The sequence below is a fragment of the Giraffa tippelskirchi genome, chromosome 4, assembly GCF_054371585.1.
Source record: "Giraffa tippelskirchi isolate mGirTip1 chromosome 4, T2T-mGirTip1v1.2.pri, whole genome shotgun sequence".
In the NCBI taxonomy this organism is placed as follows: Eukaryota; Metazoa; Chordata; class Mammalia; order Artiodactyla; family Giraffidae; genus Giraffa; species Giraffa tippelskirchi.
Window position 1 is genome coordinate 33164653 of NC_137278.1, and position 23042 is coordinate 33187694.

Genomic DNA, 23042 nt, shown 5'->3' on the forward strand with positions numbered 1-23042 from the left:
GGCGCGGAGGCCGGACCGCAGGTGCGCCGAGCTGGCGGAACCCGCCAGGGCGCGGGGGCGGGGCCGGGGCCGGCAGGTAAGAGCTGCCCCGCGGCGAGCACCTACAGACCGGATGAAGTGCCGCCGCCTCTGCGCTTTCGGTAATTTCCGGCCCCTCTGGTCTTGTTTTCCCTCGAGGGCCCACCCTGGACCCACCCTCGGGCCGGTGGCCGACCTGAGGCGGCCGTGCGAGGCCTCCGGCTCCTCAGAAGGCTCAGCCCGCCCCTCGCCTGTGCCTTGCAGACGCGGCCCGGGGCCCCCGGCGGCTCATGCGGGTGGGCCTGGCGCTGATCCTGGTGGGCCACATGAACCTGCTGCTGGGGGCCGTGCTGCACGGCACCGTCCTGCGGCACGTGGCCAACCCCCGCGGCGCCGTCACCCCGGAGTACACGACCGCCAATGTCATCTCCGTGGGCTCCGGGCTGCTGGTGAGCGCGGCGGGGCGGAGCGGGGCGAGCCGGGGAGGGCGCGGGCGGTGGGGGCCGCCAAGCGGCGCGGGCCTCAGGTTTCGTTTCTTCCAGAGCGTTTCCTTGGGACTTGCGGCCCTTTTGGCGTCCAGGAATCTTTTTCGCCCACGACTGGTGAGGGAATTTCTGGAGCTTTGAGGAGGCCTGGGGGCAGGGAAGCGGGGAGGGGTGGTGGTGGTGGGGCCTGATTCAGCTTCGTCTTTAGTGGGAGAGGGAGCCCTAAATAAGAGTAACCGAGGTGTCTGGTCAGTGGACAAGGCAGCCACCCCCCAGGCTGCTCACCCTGACCTCCTGCCCCTGCTAGCACTGGGCCCTGCTGGCGCTAGCGCTGGTGAACCTTCTCTTGTCTGCTGCCTGCTCCCTGGGCCTCCTCCTCGCTGTGTCCCTCACTGTGGCCAATGGCGGCCGCCGTCTTATTGCCGACTGCCACCCAGGACTGCTGGATCCTTTGGTACCGCTGGACCAGGGGTCTGGACATGCTGACTGCCCCTTTGACCCCACGAAAATCTATGTGAGTCCAGTTCTCTCCCTAGCCTTTTTGCAGTCCACAGAGCCTGGGTCCTGCCCTTTAATCGCCCGCACTTGCCACTCCTGCCTGTCTACCTCTCCTTGTCTCCCGCCCTTCCTTCACCTTTTAGGACACAGCCTTGGCTCTCTGGATCCCTTCTGTGTTCATGTCTGCAGCCGAGGCTGCTCTCTCTGGTTACTGCTGTGTGGCTGCGCTCACCCTGCGTGGGGTAGGGCCCTGTAGGAAGGATGGGCTACAGGAGCAGGTGAGGAAGATGAACAGCAAGGGTTCATTCAACACAAATTGTGTTGAAGAGACGCTGGATTACATAACTGAGGGCTGGAGCACTAACCCCACCCTCTTCTGTAGCTGGAGGAGCTGACAGAACTTGAATTTCCTAAACGTAAATGGCAGGAAAATGTGCAGCTACTAGACCAAACTCGAGAAATCTGGACCTCACAGAAAAGTTGGGTTTAGGGCCAGGTAATGGGCCAGGAGGACTGTGGCTTGGGAAAGGGTGGTGGTAGGGAGCATGCCTAGAACTGAGTTGAGTGCTTTGCTATGCTGCTGGCCCTCTAACCAGGTTCTGCCTTCTGTTAAGCAGGTGCAGGTCCGAAGGCTCCGTCCACAAGGGTTTTCCACTGACTCCTAGGATATGTTTATATGGTAACAGCTGTAATAAAAGGACGTCTCTTCTACTTGATTATGTTTCCTTTTGGGGGAAAGGGGTGCTGGGCTGGTGTTGAGGTTGACCTTGTTCAAAGAACACAGTGGTCTCGGTTACTTACAAGACTTTAATGAGGGATGGAACATACTGACTCTCCTAGTTACTGGAAAGAGAAGCTGGTGCTGGGCAGCCCCCCGCACCATTGACTGATGAACTTCAGCACGTCTTGGCACACGGGGCTGTGGGAGGTCTGTGAGCAAACAGAGACCGAGAGGCACTCAGCAGCACTGGGAAGAACATTCCCAGTATAAGGAAAACCAGCTCCATCTCAGTGTGGGGAGCAGGCTGTGGGGCCTGCACCTGCCTTCTTGACAGTCCCCACCTCCCCCAACACCACCCCAGTGGTTGGTGCTGGTTGGTCTTCAATGTTGTTCTCCCCGCCCTCATCCCTCAAGCCTTCCTCTCTAACCTTGATGGCCATAAGGAACTTGTTCCAGTTCTTCTTGTTAGCTGCCTTCCCTGGCCGCTTAAATTCAATTTTGTCCCTCAGAATGGGGTATCCTGGGGGTTGCAGGGAGAGAAAAAGATGAACTGGAGTATGAGGGATTGAGAGGGAATAACAAAGAGCAAGTGAGGAGTAGAAAGTAGGATGTTCTTGTTTTCTGCATCCTTTACTGAATCACAGTAAAACAGTTTCTTGATCCTGCTGTTTCCCCTTCCATTCCACCCAGCACAGAATATGGTGCTCTAGGGTTCTGTACCTGTAATGAGGCAGGGCAGGGCCCGAACCCCAGTGCTGGCTGCCACCAGGGAAGCCTTGTAGGCCCCACGCTCATCCCGAGGTAGAACCTGCTCCAGCCGCTGGTCCATTGAGACTGTGAGCACCCAGTCTCGAACCTCTTCTCGCTGAGCCTCCTGGGAAGGACAGAGCAGCTTCACACAGGGCAGGGCAAGTGGAGGGTGGTAAGGAAGGGGTTTGCTAAGCTGTCATCCCGTGTACCATCTTTCACCCACAAATGAAACTCCTCACATTGCCGGCCAGTCGCAGCCTTAGCTTTTTCCTCTGCTTCTACTTTCACTGAAGGAATAGTGAGGGCTGGGCCCCTTCCAAAGACATTGCTGACTGATGCCATTAGAGTGTTGGGAGGACCATCCTTAAGAGTGTCCTCCCTTCCAGTGCAGTCACACTCATGAGGCCTCCATTTCTGTGCCCTTACCGGGACGTGCTGCTTGGCTGGGAGTGGCACCTCAAAGGGAATGTCTGTGTCCTGAAAATCAGAGTGGTCAAGGGCGTCCAGGGTCCCTTCTTCAATTGCCTGTGGCAGAGCGGGCAGCCATGAGATGGGCACAGCTTGTGACAGGCCAAACCTTGCAACTTCTGGGCACAACTGCCCTACTCACATCAGTCAGATCCAAAAAGCGGTTGAGGAAGATGAAGGCCATGTTCTCCCAGCCAACTGCCTGCAACAGAGAAAGGTTGCCAGTAGGAGTGAGCAGCTGGCCTTGGCTGTTGTTTTTCCAGGATGCAGAGGGGAGAATCCAGGAAGATGGGGGAAAATGGTATCCTCCACGACATCAGCCCCACACTCAGCTCTGCTCTAACTTGAGCAGGTGGGACAGTCTACCTTCCAACTTTTTTTTTTTTTTTTTTTTTTTTTTTTTTACCTTCCAACTTTTACTTCCTTCTCTCTTCGGCCCCACCCTTGCTTGGCCCCATTGCTCACCTTGGCAGCAATGCCTGCTTCATAGAAGGCCTTATCTGCAGGTAGTAGTTGGGTGTGACGCAAGAGTGAAACAGAAAGCCTGGCAGCTACAGTTTCCTGTGAATTAAAGTCAAAGCATTATGATTCTGGCACTATAGTGACCGAGCTACAAGACCAATGATCTTATAACTAAAGCAGCCATAGAACCAGAAGATCAACGATCAATATTAAATTGCTCTGGGTCATGGTCTGAGTTTTTTTCATCTGCACAAGAGAACTGAGCCTCGGTTATTTCCTCCCACCTCTAGAATTCCATCATCCAACTACAGTAGCTCAGTATAGTATCATGAATAAGCCAAAAGTATGTATCTATTATAAGAGGTCAATGCAGAAATCATGGAATTGGAATGTTTGAGCATAAGGAGGCTGGAGCTGTGTGGGCACAGAGCCCTAAGAAGGTCAAAGGGATACAGAAAGGAAACCATCTCAGCAAGGGCTAAAGATTTCTTTAAATGGCAGAGAGACTAGGAGAGAAGTGGGCCAAGCTTGAGACTGTCCTGAACTTGCATTCATTCAGCTTCACACGTTTGAAGCTGAGTGCCCCTCCCCGCTCCATCTCACCAGCTCTTTGATGCTCTGGGCCGCAGAGCGGGTGGCGTAGTAATGAGCAATCAACAGCATGGTCTCGAACTCCTCGTGGGCTGGAGAGTTGGCCTCACTGGACTTCACCAGGTTTTCACACTAGAGTGGGAAGAGCACACAGCCTGGGTCAGGGGTCAGAGGAGTGCCAGGGAGGGTCAGAGTGGTCAATGGACGGCTGCCCAGAGGAAGGCAAAGCTCGAGGGTGAAGGATTCTGGGCGTGAAAGGAGAGATGAGGGCAGGGCCAGGCGAACCGTGCAGGCTTCCCGCTCTGCCGTCCACCCGGCCTCCTCACCAGGTTGAAGAGGACGTCCCGGAGGTCAGCCCAGTTGTGATAGGCCTCAGCACTGTTGGTCCCAGGAGAGCTCACCATGTCAGTGAAGATCCTTTTGTAGATGTTGAAGTTCTGGAGGCGGAGGGGGAAGGGGAGCTGAGCGAGAGGAATACAACTACAAGAGAAAGTCAGGGGAAGTGGGGCCAAAGAGGGAAACTGGGCTGGGAATAGCTTGTGCAGGAGCTACGGGATGCTGCTGGAGAAATGCTGTTTTTCAGGGAAGAGAAAGAAGAAGGATAAGAAAAAACTCATTTCTTCCTAACTGGTGCTCTGTGGGTGTGGGCAGATGTGTGACTGTGAATGCACAGTCACAGTGTTAACGGCATAACACCTGGAGAGCTGTGATGCTCAGATAGGAGAGGGGTGTTCACGCTCTGGAGAAAGTTAGGCCCTCGAGGTGTGTGCAGGGCTCAGCTCTGAAAGACTGTTCCCTGTGTTAGCCTTCAGAGGGTAAATCCTCTAGAGAGGCTGTACAGTTCAGAAGAGCCTGGGTGGGGTCTCTGGGCACAATGCTCTCTAACTAAGGAATCCTTTGAGAAGACAGAGAGGGGTGAGCAGCTGTCAAGGAGAAGGTAAGAATTTCCTTGGGGAAACATTCACCCTGAGGAGCAGGCTGGTACCTGTGGGTTAGCAGGGGCTCCGTGCTGCACATACAGGGCCAGTGCCTGGGCATAGCCACCCTCCCGGATCAGGTGAGTCGCATACAATGCCACGTACTTGTGCAGAATCTTATAGTTCTGTTTGAGGGGTGCAGGAAAAGCAGGGGGAGGTTGGGGTCAGACCAGGCTGTGAGGGTGGGGTCGTAACTTGAGGCCATGGATTTGTTTAGGAGGCAAAGAGCATGTGCATGCCCAGCTCAGCTTGGCCTCTGACCTGATGTCAGAGGTGAAGACTGAGCTCTCTGATGCCGATTAGGGATCTTTGGGGTTTGGGCTTTGGAAGAAGAGAGAGAGACACCCTCTGGGACAGGTGGGGAGTCAGAGGAAATACCCAGAGGGGCTGGCATGGGAGGAAGAGAGCAGTACCTGCTTGATGGCTGTTTCAATGCACTTGTCCCACTGGCCCTGCTCCACATAGAGGTCCAAAGCAGCCACCACGTCCACACCCACCAGCTATGGACCAGTTGAAAAGACAGAATTACACAAGGGAAGAAGAGGGAAGGAGTCTCTGAGCCTCCCTGTGCTCGCCTCCTGATGCCTCTGCTAGTCTCACCGAGTCCACTTTGCCCTGGCTCTTGAGGAACTCTTTATAACACTGGTCCACATAGTCTTCATACCTGCAAAGGCATGCAGAAAGCTCGCACATCAGAGCCCCAGAAGCACACCCTTCCCATGAGAAGTTCCTCCCAGTCTTTACAACAGGAAGTAAAAGTGAGAAAGGGTCATGAGCTTACCGGGGATCTAGCTCCTTAGCTACACGCTTGGCCTTGTTCCATTCCTCACCCTCAATGAAAGCATCGATTGCTTCCTTGATGAGGTCCAGGTTTAGATAGAGCTCTGCAGCCTGCACAGGGGAAAATCTGAGACTGGAGATCGTCTCTCCCCGCTCATTCCCCCGTCTCCCTCCTGGGAACTCTCTGGGAACTCTGGAGAAACAGAAATGCATGCCGAGCCTGCCAGGAGCACCCCCCCACCCCCTACGGCTTCCACGCATCTCTGTGGAGTCTATTTCTGTCCAGTCCCAGCGGCCTACTTACTGCACTGTGCTTTCCAATTCCAATCAGCTGGGGCCCCACAGCCCGAACTACTTCCAGACTGCGTTGGGGAGGTAGAAACTTGATGGAGAGTTCAGCTGCCTGAGTGGTGGAGCAGAAGATGGAAGTAGGCAGAGAGACAAATACTGCCCGGGGGTCCTCGACCTGCTGTATTTTTACCTCCAGAGGCCAACTTTCTTGCCTTCTCCCTCACCTTCTGCCCTCTGGGGCAAATCCTGACTCATGGTCCATCAGAGCCTTTACATAACCATCAGAGGACCTACCTGTTCCTCTCAGCTCTTCCTCTTTCAGACACTCTCACTGCTGCCTGAGAGGAGTGCATTTGGTTCTGTCACCTTTGACAAACTGGTTTCTCAAGGTCTTTGTCACAAACAGAACCTTGGTCGCATGGTGTAGAGAAAGAACCCCTAAAGCAGGAGCCCAGGATATTCTGCAACTATTTGTTTGGGCCTTTCTGAGTTTCAGTTTCTTCACGCGTCAGAGTGATGGTTGACCTAGATGCAAACTGTCCAGAACAGCAGCCACGAGTCACATGTGGCTAGTCCTAACTGAGACGTGCTGTAACCTTACATATTTCAAAGACTTAGTATGAAAAAAGGAGTGTAGACTACCTTGATAGATCTTTACATTGATCTCGCATTGGAATATTGATAATAGTTTTGGTATAATAGGTTAAGCAGAATATAATTATTTTCACCTTTTTCTTTACACTTATTTGAGTGTGGCTACTAGAAAATTTTAAAATTACATATATGATTTAGACCTTTGTGACCTGCATTGTATTTCTATGGACGCTGTTGGTCTAGATGACTTTGGAGACCCCTTTCAACCCTAAAACTCAGTAATTCTACAAATCCAAGTGTTTCATGAGCTGTGTTTCTGCTGTGATGCTAACATCCTCACCAGATTTTAACTTCCACAGAGTCCACTTCAGCTATAGTCGATGCGAATCCTCTTGGTCTTCCCCAACCTGTTCTTGCCTTTCTTCTTTACCTGCCAAACCCTTCAAGGCTTAAAGTGCTCCCATCCAGGAAACCCACCCTCTGACTAACCTAAAGAAGGTATAGTCATGCACAGACCTGGGTAAACAATGCCCTAGGGTGAGGTACAGCAGATGCTTCAGTTCAGTTCAGTTGCTCAGTCCTGTCTGACTCTTTGCAACCCCATGGACTACAGCACACCAGGCTTCCTTGTCCATCACCAACTCCTGGAGCTTGCTCAAACTCATGTCCACCGAGTCAGAGATGCCATCCAACCATCTCATCCTCTGTTGTCCCCTTCTCCTCCTGCCTTCAATCTTTCCCAGCATCAGGATCTTTTACAGAGTCAGTTCTTCACATCTGGTGGCCAAAGTATTGGAGTTTCAGCTTCAGCATCAGTCCTTCCAATGAATATTTAGGACTGATTTCCTTTAGGATTGACTGGTTGGATCTCCTTGCAGTCCAAGAGACTCTCAAGAGTCTTCTCTAACACCACAGTTCAAAAGCATCAAAGAAAGTTCAAAAGCTTTCTTTACAGTCCAACTCTCACATCCATACATGACTACTGGAAAAACCATAGCTTTGACTAGATGGACCTTTGTTGGCAAAGTAATGTCTCTGCTTTTTAATAAGCTGTCTAGGTTGGTCATAGCTTTTCTTCCAAGGAGCAAGCATCTTTTAATTTCATGGTTGCAGTGATTTTGGAGCCCCAAAAAATAAAGTCTGTCACTGTTTCCCCATCTATTTGCTATGAAGTGATGGGACCAGATGCCATGATCTTAGTTTTCTGAACGTTGAGTTTTAGCCAGCTTTTTCACTCTCCTCTTTCACTTTCATCAAGAGGCTCTTTAGTTCTTCCCTGCTTTCTGCCATAAGGGTGGTGTCATCATGTATATCTGAGGTTATTGATATTTTTCCCAGCAATCTTGATTTTAGCTTGTAGATGCTTAATACCTGATAAAACTTGCTAAACTCTCATAACCAACCTCAGTCCTTTCTACTTCCTTCTCCTCCAAATTCAAGGGGTTATTCAATGACAAGGCCTCACAAACCTTTGGGAAATTCTGCAGGGGCATCTGCACAACAACATTTTATTCAGGGGCTGATCAGTCTCACCCCTTCATAACTTCTAATGCCCTATTTCTCTGCATCTGAGGCACATCATTAAAATATACATGTATCCCCATCCCAAAGACACTAAAAATCCATCTTAGAATTGATGAAACATACTAGCTTGGCTTAATCTGCCAGAGGCTTTTTTTCAGGAGCTGCTGGGTGGAGGAGGGGCCTCTGCTTTTCTCATGCCCTCCATCTAGCCCAGTTTCAGAGTCTGGATTTGCCCTTCCAACTCTGGCCCTAGGCCTACTCTTCCCTCAAAGTCCTCCCTGACCCCTCCAGGCCACAGAGATCTCACCCTTCTCGGAACTCTACTTGAACTTCACTAGTGAACTTCCATCTTCACTAAGTTGCAATATTAACCAACTGAGCCACGTGTTAGTCTACCTTCCCCCAATTTCTGTCTCTCCTGGTTCTGTCTTATATCCCTTTTTATAGCCTTCATAGATTCTGGTCTAGCATCCATCAGGCACTCAGTAGACACCTGCTACCTGACTGAAAACAAAGACACAGGAGGAAAATGCTGAATGTCTGAGAAGGAATGCTGGGTGTGAATGGAGGCGGGGAGTAGAGTCCGGGCAGGCGTGGCACCTCACCTTCAGCCAGCACTTCTCCACCAGGCTGCTGCTTCCTGCGTCCCGCACTTTGAGGTAGCAGTCGACGGCACGGCTGTACTCTCCAGCCTGTTCCCACTGTCGAGCCTGTTCCACCAGACCCTCCACGCCCCTGTGTGGACGAGAGCCCTTGTGACCAGGAACAGGGGAGGGGAAGTGTGGCTGAGCCTGTGTGTACCTTTTGACCCACCCCCAGTCCTGCCAACATTTCCTGGTACCCTGGCTTCATATCTGGCCCCCTTCTTTCCTGGTGCCCCGGCTTCATACCTGGCCCCCTTCTTGGTAGCTTCCCTTTCATACTCTTCCTGCAGCGCCTCCAGCTGGCCAGGCACATAGTCCTTGCAGATCCGCAGGGCATCGCTCCATAGTCCAGCCTCCTGCTCAGGTTTCCAGGTATCAGGATGGCATGACAGCTTCCCACGGCACACAGGCCCACCGCTATAGCCCACTGGTCCCTGGGTCCTTGGACCTCTCTTCCCCCGTCTCTCTGCTCCTCCCCCTTCCCCAGGGTTAACCTTCTCAAAACCAGGGTTCAGTGTAGTGCTCTATGGGCTCTCCTACCTCTCACCCTCCCTCATGGGATTCCTCCCCTGAATCTGCTGCCCCACCTTATAGTAACTGAGGGCCAGGCCTGGTCTCTGGGCCCGAAGCAGCAGCCCTTCTGCTTTCTGGAAGTCCTTCTCCTCCAAGGCCCCCCGGGCCTGCCCCACGAGCACCTCAGCGACACTGTCAGGGTCATGGGCCTCAGCCACACGCTGAGCTGCCTCCCAGTCCTGGTTATGGACAAACCTGTTCCCAGATGAGGACAGAGAGGAGGCTGAGTATAGGACTGAGGCCTCAATGATGAGAGGCAAACCACTGTGTCATTGAGGGGGGATAAGAGTTATTGGTACTAGGTTTAGATGAAGGTGAAGACGACAATGAGAGGTCCTGGGGCTGAGTCTGGGAGGACAGGATTAGGGAATTTATGGGGTAACTCACATGAGGACTGCTTCCTTGGGTTTACCGGCCCTGATAAATTCAGCTTCAGCCTCTTCAAATTTTCCCTACAGGGAGAGGGAAACAGCCATACACGATGAGAAGGAGATTGGTACCCTAGGCAGCTGTGAGACAGGAGGTCTGAATGCCTGGCAGCAGTGGACCAGGGTATGGGAAAGAGGGCTCTGTGGTCAGAGTTGAAAGCAATGGGGAAGAACCACATCCATACCTCATCCTCCAGGTACATAGCATATCGGAGATGGATCTCAGGGGTTTTGTGCTTGAGGGCCAGCCGAGAGAGTTCAAAAGCAAATTCAAAGGAGCTGAAACAGGAGGTGCAAACAAGGTTTGTCTACATTATACTTCCTTTTATAAGAGAAGAGAAACAGAGGGTAAGGATTGAGGGGCAGAAAAGGGACAGATTTTTTAAAAATCAATGAAATGATAAGAGAAGGACAGAGAGCACTACACCAACAGGCAGGAAGGACCCTTGATGCTCCCACCACTTCCTTCAGAGCCACATCTACACTAGCAGGAAAATAATCTTCTGGAAACAAGTAAAACCACCCATAGCAATTTGACTCATTGCAGGATTCCTACTGGTGTTCTTAACATTTGCTTAAGAAAACCTCACTTTTGGGCAGAAGTCTTGAATAGGTGTTTTCCAAAAGAGGATATACAGTTGGCTAACATGAAAACATGAAAAGATGCTTAACAGCACTAATCATCAGAGAAATGCAAGTCAAAACCACAATGAGATAACTCACATCCATCACAATGGCTATCATCAAAAAAAGATCTACAAATAACAAATGCTGGTGAGGATGTGGAGAGAAGGGAACCCTTATGCAATGTTGGTAAGAATGTAACTTGGTGTAGCCACTATGGAAAACAGTATGGAGTTTCCTCAAAAAACTGAAAAATAGAAGTACCATAAGATCCAACAATTATACTCCTGGGTATATAGCTGAAGAAAACAAAAACACTAAAGATACAGGAACCCCAATGTTCATAATAACATTATTTACAATAGCCAAGATATGGAAGCAACCAAGTGTCCATCAACAGATAAATTAATAAAGAAGATGTCACACACACACACACACACACACACACACACATGAACATTACTCAGTCATAAAAAATGAAATTTTGCCATTTCCAACAACATGGATGGACCAGGAGGGTATTATGCTTAGTAAAATAAGTTAGACAAAGACACATACTATAGGTTATTACTTATATATGAAATCTAAAAAATGAAACAAACAAATGAATATAACAAAACAGAAACAGACTCACAGATATAGAGAACAAAGCAGTAATTACCAGTGGGGAGAGGAAAAGGGGGAAAGGCAAGACAGGGATAGGAGGTTAACAGGTACAAACTACTTGGTATAAATAAACTACAAGCACAGCGCAGGGAATATAGCCAATGTTTTATAATAACCTTAAATGGAGTATAATCTATAAAATTATACTATAAAAAATATTCAATCACCATATTGGACACCTGAAACTAATATTGTAAATCAACTACACTTCAAAAAATTAATAATTTAACTTAATTAAAAAAAAGAAAAGCTCATTTTGCATTTAATGGAATCACACTTCCATTGTGTGTGTATGTGCTTAGTTGCTCAGTCAGGTCCAACTCTTTCTGACCCTACAGACTATAGCCCACCAGGCTCCTCTGTCCATGGGATTCTCCAGGCAAGAATACTGGAGTAGGTTGCCATTTCCTTCTCCAGGGGAATCTTCCCAACTCAGGGATCAAAACCAAGGCTCCTGCATTGCAGGTAGATTCTTTACCATCTGAGCCACTGGAGAGACCCACACTTGACTCACAGCAAAGACCACACATTACTCAGCAGTAAGTTACTGGCTTAGAGCATTTTGGCTTTAAAAATTGTTCTCTTTCCTCCTTTCTCCTTAGAACAGCCAAAGATTAAACACCCTTCTGAGCCTCTGGGGGAACAGGAGCAGAATTACTAATTCATTCTTGCCTCTCTATCAAGTTCTTCCAAGGATCTCTTCTTACCAGATTTCTTCACTCTTGCTTCAGCCTCTAGAAATGCTTTTCAGTTATACATCAATTTCCTTTCTCTATATAGAGGCTGTCTGGAATGGGGCCCCCAGAGAGAAGGCTTGGGGCCTCACCAGTTGTCAGCAGCATGGTCAATAGCAGCTTCCAGGAGTCCCAGCTTGTTGAGCAGTCTAACGGCAGCTTCTCCTCCTAGGCTCTTGGCCCATAAATAGGCCACGTGTTTGTGGGCATTAGCTCCTCCATGAGCCTTGGCCACCTGAAAAGCAAAGCCCCTTGGCAACCCTCCAACACAGGGGTACATGGCTGCTCCCTTGTCATCTCTGACTTGACCTCAGCTTGGAAAAAGATGAGGTAGCTCTCCAGAGCAGTAGGAAGAGGGCTAAGTTTCAGCCCTATTAACCTGATTAGGGTCCAAGGATGGATTTCAGGTCGTTCACAAACCATTAAAATTGTATGTGAAATTTTGTGTGTAGGTGTGGACTTTTTTCAAAGACACCCATGACCAGTTTAAAATTAGAGTTACTTGAGCGTGGGAAAGCAGGATGGATGGACCCTGTACATCCTTACCCAGTAAGGGGAAGACCTGCTTACCCGGTAAGCCTCTTCCCAAAGCCCATTGGACCGGTACATGTTCACTGTCGCCTTCCACTCCTGGGCCTCGAGGTAGTGATATTCAGCCTCCTGGAGTCGGCCCTCAGCCTCCAGCTCCTGGGGAGGGAGAAGCAAGTCAGGATGGGGAGAGGGGCAGATGGAGCCTCTTTGGGGGAGAGATGGGCAGCAGCAGGAGAAGGACTCACCTTGCCCAGATGCAGGTGTGTGTCACTGAGGAGGTCTGGGTGGTGCTTCCCTACTAGGCGGATCATATCATCATACAACTTGTGCTTTTTGAACATGGTGATGGCAAGATCAGGTTCTTCCACAGTCACATATAGCCTGGGGACAGGAGAAACACCTGTGTCCTCCCAGACCCTGATTCCTGCTGCAAGAGTCTTTCCTAAGGGATTTTGTCCGTGCCTTCTAGACAGAGGGCACATATCTGCAGACCCTAGCCCTCAAGCCCTGTCTCCCGCTACACCTCCCCTAGGGCCACAGCTCACCTTTCAGCCTCTCGGTACTTGCCCTGCTTCTCCATCTCCTGAGCCTGCGTGATGTACAACACCGAGACGTCTTCTGGTCTCATGCACTTCATGGCCAGCTGTGCAGACACAGAGGGTCAGGGCAGCCTCAGGCACCAATTCCCAAGGGAAGCAGAGGATAATGCAGAGTGGACAGGGAAGTGGGGTTGCTTCAAGAAAGCCTGTTTTCACAGGAACTCTGAACTTTCCCAGTAAGCACAGGAGTTTGGTTACTGCCACTCTCCTACTCAGCTCAGGGATCCCAAGTCCATAAAGAGCAGAGTAAGAACTACATTCTGCTAAGGCAGGAGGGTCAGAGATGTCCTGTGCTGGGTGGGGGCACCCGATCCCACTAACTTACTCCTACTGCACCCACTGGGCTCTGGGAGAAGGAGCGAGAACAGTTAGCAGTGTGACTAGAGCTCCAGCAGAGGTATTTCAGATTCCCAGCTCCCAAGGCCATCTGCTCTCTTTAGAATTGCAGGTTGGGAACTAGAGCCTCTCACGATCCTTGCCTTTCCCTTTGGCTAGGCATCAGTTACCCAGACTGTACTCTGGTACTTTTCCTCGGCTTGCAGGGAGCCCAGTTAAGCGGGGAGATTGGCGACTAGGGAAAGTGACAACACAGCCATGAGGGTGGCATTCTCTTCTCATGAATGTCACCTGTTCCCCACCTTGTGGGCTTGCTCCCAGCGGCCAGCCTGGGTGTACATGTCTATGGCGTCTTTCGTCCGGTCTCCCTTAGTGTAGAGCTCTTCCGCAATCTGCAGGTGAGACAGGGAGACGCAAAAGGTCAGAGTGACAGAGTGAAAGCAGCCTGGAGGAGGAAAGAACAAACCTCAGCTGGGAGGGAGCAGAGCCTGGGACTCCATTAGAGTACAGTCACAGAGAAGACAAGTTGACTGTAGGTGTCTCAGGCTTTCTTCTGTTTTGATAAAAGACTAGCCGCAAGTAGTATGAGGACAATACAGTGGGAGTTTAAGATTACTTTGCTAACAAAGGTCCATCTAGTCAAAGCTATGGTTTTTCTAGTAGTCATGTATGGATGTGAGAGTTGGACTATAAAGAAAGCTGAGCACCAAAGAACTGATGCTTTTGAACTGTGATGTTGGAGAGACTCTTGCGAGTCCCTTGGACTGCAAGGAGATCAAACCAGTCCATCCAAAAGGAAATCAGTCGTGAATATTCATTGGAAGGACTGATCCTGAAGCTGAAACACCAATATTTTGGCCACCAGATGTGAAGAACTGACTCACTGGAAGAGACCCTGATGCTGGGAAAGATTGAAGGCAGCAGGAGAAGGGGCCGACAGACAGAGGATGAGATGGTTGGATGGCATCACCAACTCGATGGACAAGGTTCGGGAGTTGGTGATGGACAGGGAAGCCTGGCGTGCTGCAGTCCATAGGGTTGCAAAGAGTCAGACACGACTGAGGGACTGAACTGAACTGAAGATGGCCTTATGTTTTTTCAGTCCAAGACAATTCTATACTGTAATTATGTTGGCGATACTTTTCGTTTTTTTAATTTTAAAAAATTTTATTGAGGTATAGTTAATTTACAATGTTGTGTTAAATTCTGCTTCAGTTTATATATATATATATATATACACACACACATTATATATATATTCTTTTTCATCATGGTTTATTACAGGATATTGAATATAGTTCCCTGTGCTATATAGTAGGACCTTGTTTATCCATCTTATATATAATAGTTTGCATCTGCTAATGTTGAAGTTATTCTTAAAGCATCTCTCATGCTAGAGACTTGCTTTGTATGTCTGGGAGAGGGCTCTATGTCATGTCAGAATTAAATGGTGGTGCATTTCACTTAGGGTGGTGACACTGTTGGGCCCCAGTAAGAAGGATCTGGTGAGGTGGCCCCAACTCCCTCTTCTGGGCTCTCACCTCGTCCTCCTAAACTGTACTGCTTCAGGCTGCAGAAAAGGGCTGTCCCTCACCTCATACTCCTGCAGAGATGCATAGTGTTGGGCCACGCGAGGATAGTATTTGGACGCAGTGTTCCGGTCCTGCAGATCTAATATATAAATTGCCTTCTTCCACTGGCGGGCACCCAGGGCAGCCTCAATTGCCTTAATGGAGCATCTGGCGTAGTTGGGAAAGGGGTAAATGTGTATGAGGAAAGAGGAAAATGGATGCAGGTAGAGATACCTCAAGCATACTCCAACCCACATTTGGAGATCTCTCGTTTTAGTAAGGCCTTGGTGCCCTTGCCTGTCCCATCACCTCTCACCTCATGCCCAAATGCCCTCTGCCTCTCACCTCATGCCCAAATGCCCTCTGCACCTCCAGACCACCATACCTGGCTTCAATGTAGTGATTAATGGCCGCATCGAGCTGCTTCTGCTGCACCAAGTGGTCCCCCCAAGCCTCCTCTAGTCTCACCACCTCCACTGGGAATGCCAACCGAGCCAGCTCCACCGCTGCCAGAGACAGAGAGGGCACTCAGTGCAGGCTTCGGGCACAATGAGGCAGAGAAGTGAGACGTGGAGTACAAGGGAGAAATGGAGAGATGGGGGATCCCTGAAGCCAGGTGTCGGGGGACTGTTAGGGCAGGAGTCCGCAACGCTGCAGACTGGCCAGTACCTTTCATGAATGCGCTGCCTTTACAGTAGCACTCCAGGGCCCGCTGTGGATTTCGAATCTTCTCAAAGAGATCACCTGCCTGTTAACACATCCCATGTTACTTCAAAGATACCCCTACTACACAAAAATCAACTGTCAGCCCCCTAAGGCGGGGGATTCAGCCAGCGGTCAGGGAGGGCTGTGCACTCCAAGACGCCGTTGGGTAGGAGAGGGCACTGAGCTCTGGGGGCTAAGGAATGGGAACTGGAAGCCAGGGTACCCGTTCATACAGCTCGCCCTTGATCAGGGCAGCGGTGATGTGCTCCACCAGCTCCGTGTTGGCCAGCAGTTCCTCTCGGTTCAGCACCAGCCGAGCAGCCTTGGCGGGGAGCCCAGCTTTGAGGTAGAGGCTGATGGCTGCTAGCCCGTCCCCTTGGCTCTCCTGAAGTTCACCTGCCCGCTCCTCTTGCTGTGTGTCCATCAGCCACTGGTAGTAACCCCGGCGCAGCTTCTCTAGGGCCGGGTGCCCCTGACATGCAGCAGAGGAGAACCAGGAGTCACGCCCCTCCTTCCTGCCCCGCTGCTTCCCATCATGTCCAATCCCACTGTAACAGCCGAAATCCTCCCGGTTGCCAGCGGCCTAACTCCCTGCACTATGAGGTCCAGCCCCAACACTGTTCTAGTTCTTGCAGCCTCCTTGACAAGAGAGGGTTTCTGATACTGGTGGGACCTAGTTCTGAATAACTGTGAGGAAGACAGAACCAGTACCTTGGCCTCAGCCACAGCGATACATTCATCCCAGCGGTGTAGCTCCTGGTACATGTCCATGGCCTCCTCAACGGCATTCTAGGGGAAGCCGGGCAGAGGGAGGAGGGACACGAGGAAGACACGAGGATCAGAAATTAGCAGGCTCTCCTCAGCCTGGCTGAGATGCCAGCCTGTGTGGGCTGAAAGCCTCATCCTTAGTATGAAACTAAAAGAAGCTTAAGCTTCAGGGCTCCTTATTTGCACAGGCTCCTTCCAAAGCAACTTTTCCTAAAGAGGGCTCCTCAAACTGCATAAGCTTTGGGCCTCACAAAATCTGGATCTACCTCCATGCACAAGAATTGTGGAGTATACAGGGAGATGGTAGACTTTTTATGAAGTAAAGAAGTGATTGTCAGAACGAACCCAGAGGAGGAAATTATAGAGCAGTGAAATTCACTGTATAAACCTTTTTAAAGTTTCTCTCCAGGTCTCTGATAGCCCAGCTGACCAGCAGTCATTCCTCCTCTGAGTTTGCCTCACTTTTTCGCCCTCTGATGCCCTCTTCCATCCAACTCCTCTGCTCCTATTACCTGTTCTAAGAAGATCATTTCCGCCAGCTTGTAGTTCTTCTCCAGCATGGCTAGTCGTGCTCGGACCTGATAAAAGTCTGTTCCTTCTCCACCCTGTGGATAAAAAGAAGGTTCTGGTTATTCTGTTCGTGCCCAGGAACAATTCTGTCTGTGTAAGACAGACCTTCCTGTCAGAGAGATATGGAGGTTAAAGGCTTAGGAAGCTGAAAAACTTCTTGGGGCTTAGAGGCTTGAGGTTTGGCAAACAACTCCAAAATGGCCTGACTTGAAGGTGGCAATGGGGAGGGCAGAGTAGAGGAAATTAGCCATGGCTGGAAAGCTAAAAGTCATGGGTCTAAGCGCCAAGAGAAATCTCAGCTCAAAAAAGTGAATGAATCAGGAGAAGAATACTTCCATATTCCCGAGACACTTGATCTGCAATCTCATTTGTTTCATGGAGGAACCGAGCTTTTGCAACATGTCCCAAAGCAGAAAAGCACCTAAAGTATGGAAGCAATAACAATAATAACATTATTATAGAATCATCATTAATTCATTGGTTTAGCAGATATATGATGAGCATTATATACCAGGCACTTGTTCTTTCCACTGGGAACACAAAGGGGTCCACTGGGGACACAAAAACAGATGAGGGCCTGGCTCTCAGGGAACTTACTTTCTCGTGGAAACAGATAATTAGTAAACAAATAAAGATTAATTGAAATAATGGAAAATGAAACTAAAGGGACTATTTAAGTTGGTTGCCAGAGAAGGCCTGTTCAAGGAGCTGTCATCTGAGCTGAGACCTGAATCCAAGAAAGAGCCAATCATGGCAAGATGGAGGAAAATTACTCCAGGCAGAGGTAGAAGCTAGTATAAAGGGCCCAAGGCAGGAGTCAGCTTGGTGTGCTCAAAGGGACAAAGGATGCTTATGCGGCTGGAGACTAATGGGCAAGTACCTGATATGAGAAGGAAGCGGGGTCAAATCTTGTGGGGCCTTAGGAGTTTGTGTTTTATACAAAGCACAAAAGCAAGAAAATGATTTAATCTAATTTATGTTTTTTAAAAATTACCACAGCTGCTATGGATTGTAAGGATTGTAGGGGTCTAAGCAGCAGTATCTAATTAATTAAGAGACTAATTAAGAGGTTTTTGCACCACTGTATGCAGGAGATGGTGGTGGTCTGTTCTAGGGTGGAGACAGTAGGGTTGGACAAATAAGAGATTCAGGGTATGTTATGAAGACCCTGGATCACTGTCCCTATGACTTGCAGTGAGTCTAGCTGTGGGGGATGGGGTAAAAGGGACCAAGGATGACTCCTTGCCAAAGCCACAGCAGCTGATGTTTAATGAGCACTTCTGGTCTGTGCTCTTTGCACAGATCCTTTCATTAAGTCTCCCCTATCACTGCCACTCGGGCACTCTTCTTTACCATCCTGCAAGGTGAATACTGTTATTATCCTCATTTCATAGAGAAAATGGAGAAGCCAAGGCTTGAGAAGGTTAAGTTAATCTCTCTAAAGTTACACAGTTGGTAAATGGAATCAAGATTTGAAATAGGAGAGTCTGGAGTCCCATGTTTTTCCTGTTAATTATACTCCTATACCATTCCTGGAATACACACAACAACACATAGATTGTAGGGTAGGAGTGTTAAACATTTGGAAGGGTCACCTAGTTACAATATGGGAGAGTAAAAACAATAAAAGACATACTCTTATAGGAAGTCAGAGAAAAACAAATATCATATAATATTGCTTATATGTAGAATCTAGAAAATGGTAGAGATGAACTTATTTGCAAAGCAGAAATACAGTCTCAGTTGTAGAGAACAAACTCATGGTTACCAAAGGGAGAAGAGGGGATGGGATGAATTGGGAGATTGGGATTCACATATATACACTACTAATGTATCTAATCAAACAGATTAACTAATGAGAGCCCACTGGGAACACATTGAGAGCACAGGGAACTCTACTCAGTGCTCTGTGGTGACCTAAATGGGAAGGAAATCTAAAAAAGAGGGGATATATGTATATGTATATGAATACCTGATTCACTTTGTACAGCAAGAAACTAACACAACATTGTAAAGCAACTATAGTCCACTAAAAATTTTAAAAACTAAATAAAAGCCATACTCTCATATTCTAGGATGGGAGGATGTTTGGAATAACTGCACTGTGGAAGGGTGCTATGACATCTGTTGGCATAGGAAAGGAAGAGGTGCCTTAACCCTGGGGAGGAGCAGCCCACAGGGAAGACACTGTGCGGCCATCTCTCCCTCCGAGCTGCCTGCACCTGGGTTCCACAGCCCGGCTCACCTCTCAGCAATGTGTAGCTGCTTTGCTTCCAGTGACAGCTTACTCAAAGTTTTCCACATTGCTTCTGTTTCTGGGGTCATTTCCAGGGTCTCCAAGAAGGCTGTGGCCCTGGAGAGGGAAGGAAGCAAAGCACAAGAAATGAGTCCAAGGTCAGGAAGACACTGAGGGATATTGGTGATGGGGCAGGAAGAGGAGGGGGGAGACAATTATTTGCCCTTTTTGTCTAATCTCCTCCCAGGACCATCAGGTCCTTTTCAGACATGACTGGTTTTACTACCCACCTCAGGCAGGTCCTCAGACCCAGACTTTCCCACCACCGTGCTGGTTATCAGCCTCGTGTCTTACCGGGTGTAGTTGCCGTCATCAATGGCTGTTCCAAACTCAATAAGGCCCTCATCCAGGGTGTAGGCAACTGTAGTCACACCTTCAGTCACCATCACCTCTGTCTTTCCCCCACCTCGCTCCAGACCTACAACATCACCCTGTAAAAATTCAATCCCCCCACCCCACCAGAATTCCAGGTGAGTGTTGCCACAGACTCAACTGCAGAAAAGACCCACCCCCATCTAACCCTACTGCTCACACCCTGAGGGAATGACAGTACTCTCTGTTTTTCTGACACTTATTTTCTTTCAGGCAGATAAAAATTCCCTGTCTATGGTAATACCCTTGGGTTAAAGTACACCATAGCTATGATAGCACTAATGGCTAGGGATAAGCTGACAAAGTGTGGTATCCACTTCTGCTGCCAGCAGTACCATGACTCGGTATTCGTCAAGGTTCTCCAGCTAAAATTCAACTTGAACCTGGAACATCCCTTTTAATGTACTACTGAGTTCAAATGAAGAAATCACTAGGAAAGCTTCCTGTTCCCTCTCCCACCCTTTTCCTCCACAAAAAAAAGACAGAAAAGTCAGTAAGTTAAAACCAAAAAAAAAAAAAAAGAGCAGGAGAAAATGGAAGGTGAGTAAATGGGAAGACTGCAGTTGTTCTGAAGGCATAGTATTAGGAGCGTAAACTTTGGGTCCTTCAGCAGAATGGGGAGGCCAAATCTGAGGATTTCTCATTAAACCAGGATCCTCCATTCAGTAAAGGGAACCAAAGGAGTATATAGATCATTAACATGCCTGATTCCTGCATAAGCAAATACAGATCATCCCTGGAGGAAAGCATGTCCACCTGAGGCCCTCAGTATTCCAAAAGATAACATTCAATGTAACATGAGCTCACAATTAAAAACTACCAAAATACTACTTAACAAACCACTATCAGTGAGTAAACAATAACTACAGACAACAGTTTCAGACCTCCATGGATCTAGGATATAAAAAATAATAGTTAGGAAAAAGACAGTTATGGAATATAATTATGTGTGAAACTTTAGAGACCCAAAAGATGAAATATTAAGCCAGGAACAAGAGACTATCAAAAAATGGTCAGGCAGGTTGGAAAAAGAACCAAATAAAGCCTTTAATTTTTGAAGTGGAAAAACAATACAATAGATGGTTTAAGTAGTAGGTTCGACAATGATGAAAGTGAACTGATGGATTGAAAGATGTATCTTAAGAAATTATCCAGAATGGGAGGGAAGTTTGGGGGAGAATGGATACTTGTATATGTATGGCTTTGGTATACACCTGAAACAATCACAACATTGTTCATCAGCTGTAATACAATATAAAGTAAAAAGTTTTTTTTTTTAAAGAAATTATCCAGAATTTAGCATGGAGCAAAACGGAGAAAGGAAATACGAAAGAGAGGTTAGAAAGGCATGGAACACAGGACAAGAAATCTAACATATGCCTAATTAGAGTTTTGATGGAGAGACTAGAGAATAGGAGAGAAGAACCAATGTTTAAAGAGATTATGGTTGAGAAATTTCCAAGACTGATGGAAATATGTGTACTTACAAATATAGGAAGCACAATATACACCAAGCAAGATAAATAAAAAGAAATTTGTATCTAGACACATTGTAGTGAAATTTCAATATATCCAGAAAAAAAAAAAAGACTAAAAAAAATTTTTTTAAAGCAACCAGAGAGAAAAGACAGACCACCTATACAGGAAGGGCTATTAGTAAACCTGCCAGAACAAAATAAGCCAATCAATGGGACAACATTCACAAAAAGCTAAGAAAAATTAACTGCCAGTCTAGAATTGGGTAGCGAGTCCAAGTATCTTTCAATAGCCAAGCTCTAAGTAAAAATAATTTCAGATAATCAAAACCTGAGCATTTTATCATCAAAAGACTTTCACTAAAGAATCTTCTAAATGTTACTCTTCAATAAGAGGAAGAAAAATAACTCCCAAGGGAAGATCAGCAATGCTAAAGGAAAAGGTGAATGGGGAAACCGGCATTATGATGGTATGTCTAAACAAATTCTGTCTGTATAAAATAATAATGTCTAGCTTTGGAAATGACAGAAAGGAACAGAATACTAGACAACAGGGTCTTCCCTGGTGGTCCAGTGGCTAAGACACCACACTCCTAATGCAGAATGCCTGGGTTTGATCCCTGGTCAGGGAACTAGATCTCACACACCGTAACTAAGAGTTCACATGCTGCAACTAAAAGATGCCACAACTGACCTGGTGCAGTCAAATAAGTAAATAAAATAAATGTAAAAAAAAAACAACAACAACAACAATGGCAAAGGGGAGAGAATCAAAGTTAAGGTCTTTTATGGTCTTTGTCTGAAGTGCAGTGGAAGGTGGGTGGATGCTGATTAACTTTAGACTTTGTTAATTTAAATACATGGTGAACTTTTAAGGGTAACTACTATAGAAACAGGATGTATAATCTTCAAACAAAAAAAAGGTATTTAGAAAAGGACAACCCCCTCTCCCAATCTAACCTTAATCAGTCTAAAATGAAGCAAAAAAGTAGGGAAAAAAAAGAGATTGAGAAAAGAATAAAAAGAAAGTCTCCAGTGCTCTACATACACCCACAGCAGTCATCCTAGCCTAGCACAGGAGCCTCTTTTCTCTGTTTCCATAGGCTCCTCCCAGATATGGGATATTACTGTGTGTGTGATGTTGTCATAGGGTTGGACAGAGGGTGTGATCAGCAGTCTGAAAAAAACAGAACTCTGAATGGCTTGTAACAGAGAATCAGCACATAAGGAGGTGTGATATGGAACTCCTCCTCAATTGAGGATCTTCCAGTCTAAGGGAACTCCACAATACAACTTGGTGAATTCCCACTATAATAGGGACCAGTACTCTGAGGGTCTAATATAATGTCAGGAATCTGAACAAGGATGGCTCTGGGGCCTAGACCACTATGGGAAGCAGTCTAAGTGTCACCTGCCAACTCCATCAGAGAGGTTATGGGTAGCAGGCAGAGAAACCAAGCAGCCTTCAGAGCTTCCTCGGGTTCCGATTAATCAGCTCAACACTACGTGTGAGGTGCCCTGATGTTGACATACTCTGATAGAGGATGTGGTGACCCTCTCAGGTGCCTCGATGTTGTACCACACACACAAGTTGTTTCGGTTCTGAGCCACCAGCACATCACTTCCTGGGACCCACTGCACGTAGGAGCAGAAGTTGAGGATCATTGTCTTAGAGCAGCTTTCAATATCATATAGATGCAACTGGAGGAGGAAGAAGTAGATACACAATTAAGAAAAGATGTGGGTGTCTTCCCATCTGGACCATTTCCTAACAGGGAAATGTGGTGAGCTAGCCCACTAGTCAGGTACATGCTGAATTTCAAAGCTTACTGAACTTCAACCATAAACCCTTCAAGTTCACGCTCAGTTGATATATTCTGATACTGGCCAAATATGAGATGACCAAAATAGCAAAGGGCCACACCCTAGGAATTTAAGTTAGGTAAAGGTCAGACTTTCATTCTTACAATAACTCTGGGCCAGAGTTACTG

At 47.9% G+C, this 23042-nt stretch overlaps 2 protein-coding genes across 6 annotated transcripts in view; one reads left to right on the top strand and one right to left on the bottom strand.

Moving 5' to 3' along the window:
• Positions 1–46: 46 nt before the first annotated feature.
• Positions 47–1712, top strand: KRTCAP3 (keratinocyte associated protein 3). 3 transcript variants are annotated; one of them, XM_081484214.1, is made up of 7 exons: positions 47–140; positions 283–467; positions 545–620; positions 941–1017; positions 1145–1279; positions 1384–1497; positions 1619–1712. In XM_081484214.1, the coding sequence occupies exons 1-6, from the start codon at positions 113–115 to the stop codon at positions 1489–1491; spliced, it is 609 nt and encodes a 202-aa protein (XP_081340340.1). In that variant the 5' UTR covers positions 47–112; the 3' UTR covers positions 1492–1497; positions 1619–1712. The 3 variants fall into 3 exon arrangements, with proteins under 3 accessions (XP_081340340.1, XP_081340339.1, XP_081340338.1); XM_081484213.1 differs by having other exon boundaries at positions 561–620; positions 811–1017; positions 1616–1712; XM_081484212.1 differs by having other exon boundaries at positions 561–620; positions 811–1017.
• Positions 1713–1794: 82 nt separating this feature from the next.
• The window catches only part of IFT172 (intraflagellar transport 172), a 34881-nt gene continuing 13633 nt past the window's right edge, over positions 1795–23042 (bottom strand). Inside the window, exons 16-48 of one of the 3 annotated variants that reach the window (XM_081484236.1) lie at positions 22585–22686; positions 19499–19635; positions 19154–19261; positions 17241–17329; positions 16851–16963; positions 16282–16359; positions 15794–16042; positions 15535–15613; positions 15251–15371; positions 14889–15033; positions 13597–13686; positions 12905–13002; positions 12605–12740; positions 12399–12515; positions 11921–12063; positions 9990–10083; positions 9764–9828; positions 9391–9571; positions 9050–9159; positions 8765–8894; positions 6055–6153; positions 5752–5861; positions 5571–5634; positions 5384–5470; positions 4979–5095; positions 4320–4430; positions 4006–4125; positions 3406–3501; positions 3083–3142; positions 2899–2997; positions 2443–2596; positions 2151–2242; positions 1795–1931 (exon numbers count right to left, since the gene is read on the bottom strand). In XM_081484236.1, the coding sequence (XP_081340362.1) occupies positions 1842–1931; positions 2151–2242; positions 2443–2596; positions 2899–2997; positions 3083–3142; positions 3406–3501; positions 4006–4125; positions 4320–4430; positions 4979–5095; positions 5384–5470; positions 5571–5634; positions 5752–5861; positions 6055–6153; positions 8765–8894; positions 9050–9159; positions 9391–9571; positions 9764–9828; positions 9990–10083; positions 11921–12063; positions 12399–12515; positions 12605–12740; positions 12905–13002; positions 13597–13686; positions 14889–15033; positions 15251–15371; positions 15535–15613; positions 15794–16042; positions 16282–16359; positions 16851–16963; positions 17241–17329; positions 19154–19261; positions 19499–19635; positions 22585–22686 (3684 nt within the window). In that variant the 3' untranslated portion in view covers positions 1795–1841. Of the gene's footprint in view, positions 1932–2150; positions 2243–2442; positions 2597–2898; positions 2998–3082; positions 3143–3405; positions 3502–4005; positions 4126–4319; positions 4431–4978; positions 5096–5383; positions 5471–5570; positions 5635–5751; positions 5862–6054; positions 6154–8764; positions 8895–9049; positions 9160–9390; positions 9572–9763; positions 9829–9989; positions 10084–11920; positions 12064–12398; positions 12516–12604; positions 12741–12904; positions 13003–13596; positions 13687–14888; positions 15034–15250; positions 15372–15534; positions 15614–15793; positions 16043–16281; positions 16360–16850; positions 16964–17240; positions 17330–19153; positions 19262–19498; positions 19636–22584; positions 22753–23042 lie in introns of all 3 variants that reach the window. The other 2 variants (XM_081484235.1, XM_081484234.1) reach the window with 2 other exon arrangements.

Bases quoted from the DNA above. Each gene is read 5' to 3' on its own strand.
- KRTCAP3 (XM_081484213.1), top strand. From the start codon at position 113: ATGAAGTGCCGCCGCCTCTGCGCTTTCG. The intron at 468-560 runs GTGAGCGCGGCG...CGTTTCTTCCAG, and splicing joins CCGTGGGCTCCGGGCTGCTG to AGCGTTTCCTTGGGACTTGC. The intron at 621-810 runs GTGAGGGAATTT...TGCCCCTGCTAG, and splicing joins ATCTTTTTCGCCCACGACTG to CACTGGGCCCTGCTGGCGCT.